At 31.6% G+C, this 9,311-nt stretch overlaps 1 protein-coding gene across 4 annotated transcripts in view; it reads right to left on the bottom strand.

The window, feature by feature from the left end:
• Positions 1-1,087: 1,087 nt before the first annotated feature.
• LOC108780089 (titin) overlaps positions 1,088-9,311 on the bottom strand; it is a 65,771-nt gene continuing 57,547 nt past the window's right edge. For 2 of the 4 annotated variants that reach the window (XM_018547680.1, XM_018547682.1), the window contains 11 exons: positions 6,946-7,087; positions 6,559-6,828; positions 6,014-6,459; positions 5,622-5,924; positions 5,332-5,486; positions 5,098-5,248; positions 4,907-4,984; positions 4,359-4,463; positions 4,069-4,266; positions 3,117-3,422; positions 1,088-1,383 (listed from right to left, as the gene is read on the bottom strand). In XM_018547680.1, coding sequence (XP_018403182.1) covers positions 1,181-1,383; positions 3,117-3,422; positions 4,069-4,266; positions 4,359-4,463; positions 4,907-4,984; positions 5,098-5,248; positions 5,332-5,486; positions 5,622-5,924; positions 6,014-6,459; positions 6,559-6,828; positions 6,946-7,087 — 2,357 coding nt within the window. In that variant the 3' untranslated portion in view covers positions 1,088-1,180. Of the gene's footprint in view, positions 1,384-3,116; positions 3,423-4,068; positions 4,267-4,358; positions 4,464-4,906; positions 4,985-5,097; positions 5,249-5,331; positions 5,487-5,621; positions 5,925-6,013; positions 6,460-6,558; positions 6,829-6,945; positions 7,088-8,245; positions 8,438-9,311 lie in introns of those variants that run through there. The other 2 variants (XM_018547679.1, XM_018547681.1) reach the window with 2 other exon arrangements.

Below are 9,311 nucleotides of genomic sequence, written 5' to 3'. Positions count from 1 at the left end.
ATATTGTGATATTGATTTATAATAATTTAATCGATAAGTAAAATATTTTACAATATTATATAATTTTGCACAAATAATATGAAATATACGACGCGTTGTTGGTTGATAATTGCACCTATATTTCACGTCTCATTTACCAATATCGCGCGTGATATTTCTTCATTTTGTTAATTTGATGTATATCGAAATTATTAATAATATTAATTAAAATTAAATTAATATCGTGAATAAAGTAATAACGAGAAATCAATATACACTATATACTTAGAGAATACATACTAAGATAATCGTAAGCTCTGGCTTTGTCAAAGAAATAGAAACAAACGTTACATCGTCACATTGCTAAACAGATACATTGCTAATAGATGTAGAATGCCGTCCCACATAGCACACTAGCGCGTGTAAAGCGCTTTCGAAGCGCTGTTCAGATTGCACCTCCCAAAATTACTGTTAATTATGCACTTTTGAAGTGAACATGCGCGTAAAAAGCGCTTTGAAAGCGCTATAAAACTATAATACGCTTTTTATAATGGATGTTGAATGCGCTTTTAAAGCGCTAAAAAGCTGCCAAAGTAATGCACCTGCATACGCGTTTTTTAAAGCGCTTTTTAAGCGCTACTGTGCTACGTGGGGTACATTTAAAAATTTTGGAGAATTTTCCAAGTATAATGTTATTATCGGCTAATAAACATGTAATACTTTAACAATTAACGCGTATTAGTGACAGAAAATATAATTTATAAAACTGCACGAGAGTGTAATTTGTAATATTGTATTTCAAAATACGAAACTAAAATAAAAGCTGTACCATTCGTACAATAAAATACATTTTCCGAGCGTTCCACTAAAAGCGTTAAAGAAAAAAATCACTTTACCCTAACTAGATTAACACTCATTGTCAGTAAACACTATCCAGTCTTATATAAATATTAGTTTTGACATATATTGTATGTATAATCATTATACGCAAATCAATTTTAAAAAAAGCAATTAATGCCACTATCACTGATACATTGTTTCAAGAGCTAGATTTATTGACATTGATTAAATGTATTAATGTACGTAAATAATACAGCATTTGATGAAAAAATAAAATTCCAGTTGCGGAAAAGATCATATATCCGCCGACATTCTACAATAACAATAGAAATATTCAAAGTTATATGAGTATAACAAATGCTTATTCAAATAGCTTTTTAGCATAGTGCCAAATACGGAAAAAGTACTCATCTTTCCTAAGTAATCTTGCTCTTGCGTATGAATGTATATCAGCATCCATATTATGTTCTCTCAACCATGAACTTGTATTTTCCGTACTAAAACTGATCGATGTGGTCTCACCTTTGTCCATGGTCTCTGCAACTGGTTCCACGTACGACAGTTCTGTCAAAGGAACAGATTTAATAATTAAACTTTTTTTCAAGTTTGAAGAATGAATGCTGTGACAATATAAAAATAATTATAATAAGCAAGGAAACACACTGTATCCGGTCAAAGAGAGTATTGGATTCAATAATATTAATTGTGAATTTTTACAATTTCCAATTCAAGCAAACCGCGTTTCGAATATTTTTTGATCTTAAAACAATCCTGAAACTAAAACTGAAGTAATTAATAAACAAGTAAATGTATGCAGTGTTTTTTAAAGACGCTCATTAGCATCAGAATTATTAAATTGCTTATCAATTTAATTTTGTGATATTAATTACTCCAATTTCAGTTTAAGACTGTTTTAAGATCGACAAATATTTGGCGCGCAGTTAATTTGAACTTGAAATTGTAAAAATTAACATAAAAATTTACATTCTGTAATAGTAGGAAACGTTGTGTTATAGTTCAAAAACTTTCTGAGGACGTCCTGGGGACTATCAAATAATCGCCTTATCATTATGACTTACATTTATCTATACGAAATTAGTAGTCTTAAAGATATTCATCTGTAGGACAATTCTATCCTTATTATACTTATCTGCAACACATATCTACACAGTTGGAAAAAATACGTTAAATTTAACATAAATCGCATTTTCCAAACGGTCCATTCAAATTTTTGTGTTAATTTAACATAATATGAGTACGTTGAACGGTAACGCGAATACTACATTTATATTTTAACAAAAATGGAATGTAATCTTGAATAAAACTTGAAAAGAGTTATGTGTATTGTTTACAATCAACATAATTATATGACAATGTGAAAGGCAATCCCAGAGTCGTCGCAGGAATGAATTAAGAATTAATACATGAAAAAATTAAAAATATATAATTGAAACCTTTCAAATAGCGCGTACATGACATGTTTTGGCTCTTAGATTGAACCATCTTCAGATGTACACAAACCCTCTCATTGCAGTGATAATGGAATTACAATGTTTTCATATGTTGTGATGTTAAATGGTTGACTCTCCGAGAGATCAAAATCACTGACAGAGGATTAATAAATCGAATCGTTGGCAAATTCAATATTCTATTCTGATATTATATTGGATTATAAATATGGATATAAAAATTATGCGAATTTCATTTGTATCAAAAACAACTTACCCGGACAGTTCTCATAATGTATTATTACAATATTATATTGAATTTATTTAACAGAGATAAATTATGTTATTTTGCGTTTATTGTGTTGAGGATCAAATATAAGTCACAATCATGTTATCGATGATAAACAAAGAAAGATTAGTCACAAAATTTTAAGAAGTCAGAAATTAATAAGAAATAAACGGAGTCAAGAATTGAGAACTACACGATTTGACATACTAACAAAAACACGAAACTAAATTACTAACAAACATCTTTAAGACTTTGGATTAGAATGTTATTTACTGCTTAGAACATTTTTAAGCACTTATTTGCTAGCTGTCAGGACGTTCTAAAGTTTTTATCTTAAGCAAAAGATTCTAAACATATTTCATACAATCCCAAAATATTCAGGACGTATTGTATGTACTCATCAATGAGAATGCTTGTGCTTTTAGGAGAATTATTAACAAGAACTTATTTTGACTTCTTTGCTTATTGTTTTTGAATATTTTTTGGTCGGTTTAAAATAAATAACTAATATCTAATCAAGTTAGAGAAAAATAGAAATTAAAGTAATGATGGAGTCATACCTGATGTCGGTACGATCTTAAAGGGTTCTTCCGATTCCAAATGATCGCTAAATCCGATTTCATTTCGTGCGAAGATTCTTACGAGATATTCGTGATTCTCTTGCAGATCTCTAATGTTCAATTTTTGGATGTCTGCGCTAACTCTTCCCACTTCCATCCACATAGTTTTCTTTACGTCTCTAATAGCAATTTTGTAAACCTCGAGAGATGCACCGCCATCTGATTCGGGTCTGCCCCATTCGATTACCATTGTATTCGCTGCAATCTGTCTCATCTCTAACGGAGCAGTAGGTGATGATGGAACATCTACAAATATTTCAAGAAGCATATTGTATAAATTGTTACTCTGTTATTATTTATATGTACACGATAATTTGACAATAGTAATATACAGGGTTTGACAATAAGTAATAAAAAGTTTTGTCGCATAGAGGTAGAATGGACTAAACTGAGAAGAAAAGTTCTGTACCATTTTACAATTTTCGCAAAAGTTAACGAGATATTAATTTATAATGATATTCTCAAATTCGCCCGGCTCACCGCTAAATGCAAGTGCGTGGCTGGATAGGACTGTCCTGCAAGGCGCACCGCGCTGTCGCTAACCACACGTTAATTGTTTATAACAAGCGGCAATGATCGTCGCTAGACATGAATCGCGAAGACCATTGCCGCTTGTTATAAATAACGCGTGCTTAGCGATAGCGAATGCGGCGGTGTGCCTCGCTGAGCGCTTCTATCTAGCCGCGCGCTTGTATTTGGCGGTGGGCCGGGCGAATTTGAATATTATTATAAATTAATCTCTCGTAAACTTTTGCGAAAATTGTAAAATGGTAAAGGACTTTTCTTCTCAGTTTAGATTATTCCACCCCTATGCGACAACATTTTTCATTACTTGTCAAACACCCTGTATATGTATATACAAATGTATATGTATGTGTATAAATTAGCTTACTGGCATGAGTTTTTAACGTGATCGGTTCGGAATTAGTAGGTATGCTAAGACCTAAACTATTTTCAGCAAAAATTCTAAAGAGGAATTCGCTTTCTTTTAGGTTCTCTATACAATATTGAGATGTTGTAGCATCTAAAGTGACAACTTTTGACCATCTGGCGCCTTTCCCGATTAATGGTCTCTTCTCGATTACATAACCTATAGTGAAAGGAAAATAATATTAAATCAATATCGAAATAGAAGAATATATTTTATAAAAGTTTATATTTTATTTGCTCGCATATTGTCACCTGTTAATTCTACTCCTCCTGTTGTAGTTGGTGGTGACCAATTGAGAGTGACGCTTTTGCTAGTGATATTTGTTGCTCGGACGTTTAGCGGGCATGAAGGTGGTGCTAAAGAGAATTGAAATTATTATTAATTGCTTAATATACACATGTATTGTTATAAAATTAATATTAAAAGTTATATGTTTTACAACTATCAACGAAATCGGTTGGACGTATATTAATACGAATTAGTGGGCATTAAAGCCGTGGTATATAAATTGATGTAAAATGTATGTTTAATGTAAATTAATATTAAATAGTAAAATCTTATATACTTTATTGTGCTGTTTTGTAAAATATGCATTTGTTGCATGTATTATGTATTTTATTATTTTGGATATTTACATTTAATTTTTACTCTTAAATCAGATCAGTATTCACAACGGTAAATTTTATTTAATGTACACTAATACGCGTACTAATGTGTCTGATCGAATTTGTTAATAAAAAGTACAAGAATAAGATACAATTTAAGCATAAGACATAAAGAACGAAAACAAGTAACTTACTCTTAATGGCAAGCATTTTGGTTGGTGGAAATATGCCTAGTAGCGCGTATATGCTGTTTTCTGTAAGCTTTATTAATTCTAAGCAAAAGTAAAAGCGATCGTATTTATTATTAGGCGAGTTATATCGTGAGTTAATATAATCGAAAATCAGTAAAAAGATAAAACATTAAAAAAATAATTAGTAAACTTACTTGGTTGTTGACCGGTTGTAATCACTTCTTCTGCTATGTACGGAGGACCAGTACCAATGCTATTTTTAGCTATTATTTGGAAATTGTACGATGTGTCTGGTTTTAAATCAGATATAGTAACATTAGTGACTTCCCCCTTTGTACTCGCAATCTAAAAAACGTTAAAATAATGATTAATGCTGTGAACAATTAGTGTCTTACAATTAGTATATAGATAATGCGAATCATACTAACTTTTTGCCAAGTTTTCTTCGATGTTTCTTTCATTTCGATAATATATTTTATAATAGGAGTCCCGCCATCATTCTCCGGTGGTTCCCATTTTATTGTAAATAACGTTTTCGTCATTCCAAAAACTTGGAGTGGTCCCCTCGGTGGACCCGGTGTTTCTAATTATCAGACAAATAAAATGTATGTATATAAATATTTTATAACTAATTAATTTTTTTAATTATAAATATTTTATATTTAATTTTCTTAATATTCTTCTTTTTTTTATTTAATACAGAAAAAAATTTTTTTACCGAATGAAATTCTTGTTTGAATTGGTTCGGATTCCAAAGGATCTGAGAATCCGACCGAGTTTCTAACAACTATTCTGAATAGATAGTTGACGTCTTGTTGCAATTTCTGTACACAGAAATTCTCAACTTCTTTGTCGACATCGCCTACTTTTGTCCAAACTTTCTTATTCATTTCGCACTTCTCGATAGTATATCTTTCCAGTTCAACACCACCATCATCGATCGGTGGTCGCCATTCTATGGTGACACGATCTTGTCTAATTTCTTTCGCGATAATTGGTCCCTGTGGTTTGCTTGGCTTATCTGCAATATATATAAAATATGTACATCACAAACTTTAAATTTACTTTGAAACTTTCATCGCTGTCTGACTAATATGAAAAATTATCAACCTATAACACGAAGATGACATTCCATTGACGAGCTGCCGGCTTCGTTCGATGCTTTCACTGTATAGATAGCTGTGTCATTTCTGACGAGCGAAGAAATCATAATAATAGATGTATTTTTCTTAGTCTCAATAGAAATGCGCTTATCAATTATTGTCTTGTTATTTATCATCCACGTTACTTCTGGTTTTGGGAAACCACTAAAATAAATCTCGGCTTTCCATTTACTGCCAACTGTTAGTTTCTGCTTTCTTAAATTTTCGTCACAAGTAATCTTTGGAGATTCTTGAATTTTTAATTGACATGATGTTTCCGCCATTCCTACATCATTTTGGGCTTTAACTGTAAAAGTGGCCGAAGATGTCTCAGTGGTTTTTCGAATAATGTATTTAGCTACGTGGTTTTCGTATGTGATATCACTATTTTCGAATGCCTTGCCATCTTTCAACCTACAAAATGATTTTCAAAATACATGATTTACTCGAGCGTAGCAATTGACATATTTAGCTGCTAGTAATTAGATAAAAAATGAAATAATCAAAAATTACCATGTAATACGAGGTGTCGGTACACCACCAATTACGCAAGAAAGTGTAACAGCCTCCTCTAATCCAATAATGATACTTTTAAGTGCTTCAAGAATGGTCGGTGGCTCGGACGCTGATAACTTGGAAATTCTTAGATATGGCGTATTCAGCGATGCCTCTCCTGGTCCAGCTTCATTAACAGCTGTTACGCGGAAGGTATATTCCTTGTCGGTGATCAAGTTGGTTAATTTATATGTAGTGTCGATTATTGTCTCTGTGATTCTATTCCATCTTGAAATTAAATCATTTTTTTGGTTATAGATCAAATTGATATAAGGAAACGCGTGTTTAGATTTTTATTTTTTTCTTTAACAAGTCCACAAAATTTTGTATTACAAAATTACTTACAAAGTTACTGTCTTTTCCCGATATTCTAAAATGTACTCTATGATCGAGGAGTGTCCATCTGTATCTGGTTTCTTCCAATGAAGAGTAATGCTGTTGTCAGTTATTACAAGAGGTTCCGGAATTCCTGGTGCACTGGGTACCTCTGTAATGTGTGTATGTACCTTTTTTATTATTGTACTTCTTATTTTTATAATAAAATCGATGTTTCTCTCCGAAAATTATTCTGATTATTATATATCGATATATGTATATGTAATATACACAATATACAGAGTGTTCCCGGGTTAAATGGCCAAATTTGAAATACGTATTTAGGACCTCAAAACAAAGAAAAATTTCCTCTGAAAGAATTCTCGCAAACGCTTCGTTCAAGAGATATATTGACTTATTAAGTTACTGTAGGAATATTATAATGTCGAAATGTCGCTTTTTGCTTTTTTTTTAAAGTCGTAGGTCGTTGATAGTAGGCTTATGTTCGCAATGTAAACAAAGCTACTTTTATTCGTACGAAATAATTAAGTTATTACTTAGTTTATAATCAATAATTAACTAGAAGAAGAAAGCCATTTTACGGTCAAAGCTGCATGGATCACAGTGCTTATTATAATTGTGTGAATTTTATATACTGCGTATGTAGTCCCAACATAAATCGCGACGCTGATAGTTTTTCAGCATTGACGCATACATACTTACTACCACAGTAATATCACTTAGTTAAATTGACAAGCAATCTAACAATTTTTGATGCTTATAGCATCTTATTGGATCATAATAATATGTTGAAAAACATATATTAAATTTTAACAATGTAATGTTTAAGCAAATCTAATCTGTGAAAAATGAGATTGCGAAGAATATCACGAGTTGGCGTTTCGTCCCGGTTTCCACCACTGGACTCATCAGTAAAGCATTGTAATGGAAACCTACCTTAGACGCCTGTATAAGTTATTAATCGAGATTCTATATAAAGCGACATACGCGTATCTCAGCACTTGCGAGAAATTTTGCGAACATCGATAGACCTCTGATGGCGGGTTGACGTAGTAATATTTATCTAAAGTAAGAGAATAACGTCTTTTTTCAGGCTGACGTGATTTAACAAATACTAGAAACTTTTTAGGACCGTATAATTGATAAACAATAATAAACTAGAAGAAGAAAGCCATTTTACCGTCAAAGCTTAGTTTATATAATACTTCTTAAATTACAAAACTATAGGAATAAATAAATATCGAAATAATACAGGTTTAACTTCTTTATTGCTTTACAGTAATAACAAATTAATTATTAAATATTTTGTTAAAAATGACGGCCTTCGCAGCTTGGAGACAAGCATTACATCTATTGATGACAGAACGAGTAGCTGATTGGCATTGTATGGCTGGAATTTCATTGCACGCTTGCTCTATCTTCCGTTTTAATGATTGAAGGTAATTACGAATGAAAGGAGCTTTGTTTACATTGCGAACATAAGCCTACCAACAACCTATGACTTTCAAAACAAAGCAAAAAGCAACATTTCGACATTATAATATTCCTACAGTTCAGTAACTTAATAAGTCAAATGGGTGCATTCAGTACTACAATTGCTCACTGAGCGCTATCCATGAGCGCTCAGTGAGCGATTTCTACGTACTAGATGAAATGTTCTCTTGATAATGCTTGATAAATTACTGAGCGCTCAGTGAGCACTCTAGAATCGTGTATTGGATGCAAGTGCTTACTAGCTGCTTATTGAGAGCGCTCATCATTTTTCATCAATTTTGATGAGCGTAAATTTTTGTCGCTCACATTAATACTGAATACAAATGTTTATTTTATTTGCCACTTATACAATATTTTATAAACAATATTAATAAAAAAAACATTTGTATTCAGTATTAATGCAATCACAATAATTATTTTCTTAAATTCATGTATTATTTATGTAATAATAATTAAAAGATATGTTTAAAAAAATGAAGATTTTCTCGAGTAGTGTGAGTGACTATTATTAACACAATTGACTATACATGCCATTAACAATCATAAACATATAGTTGTGAAATCGAAACATTATTAAAAATTATATTATACACGTATTTAAATTATTATATTTAAATTATTGCCACAATCGTTTTTTTCTTTTAAACGACATCCACGTAGATCATTCTACTACCGTCCGTTTCTTTCTTTGCTTTCTTTTTCTTCCTCTTCTCTCTCCTCGCTTCTCTCTTTTCCCTCTTATTCTCTTTCCTTGCCTTCTCCTTCTTCAGTTTCCTGCCTTTCTAAATATTTAATACCATTATTAATATTTTTTACCAATACAATACCAAGAAATAAATGATTATATTAATACGTAATTTAGATGCAACTCAGTCGATTCT

This window comes from Cyphomyrmex costatus, unplaced genomic scaffold, assembly GCF_001594065.2.
Source record: "Cyphomyrmex costatus isolate MS0001 unplaced genomic scaffold, Ccosl1.0 scaffold67, whole genome shotgun sequence".
In the NCBI taxonomy this organism is placed as follows: domain Eukaryota; kingdom Metazoa; phylum Arthropoda; class Insecta; order Hymenoptera; family Formicidae; genus Cyphomyrmex; species Cyphomyrmex costatus.
This window is presented reverse-complemented; position numbering and strand designations above follow the sequence as displayed.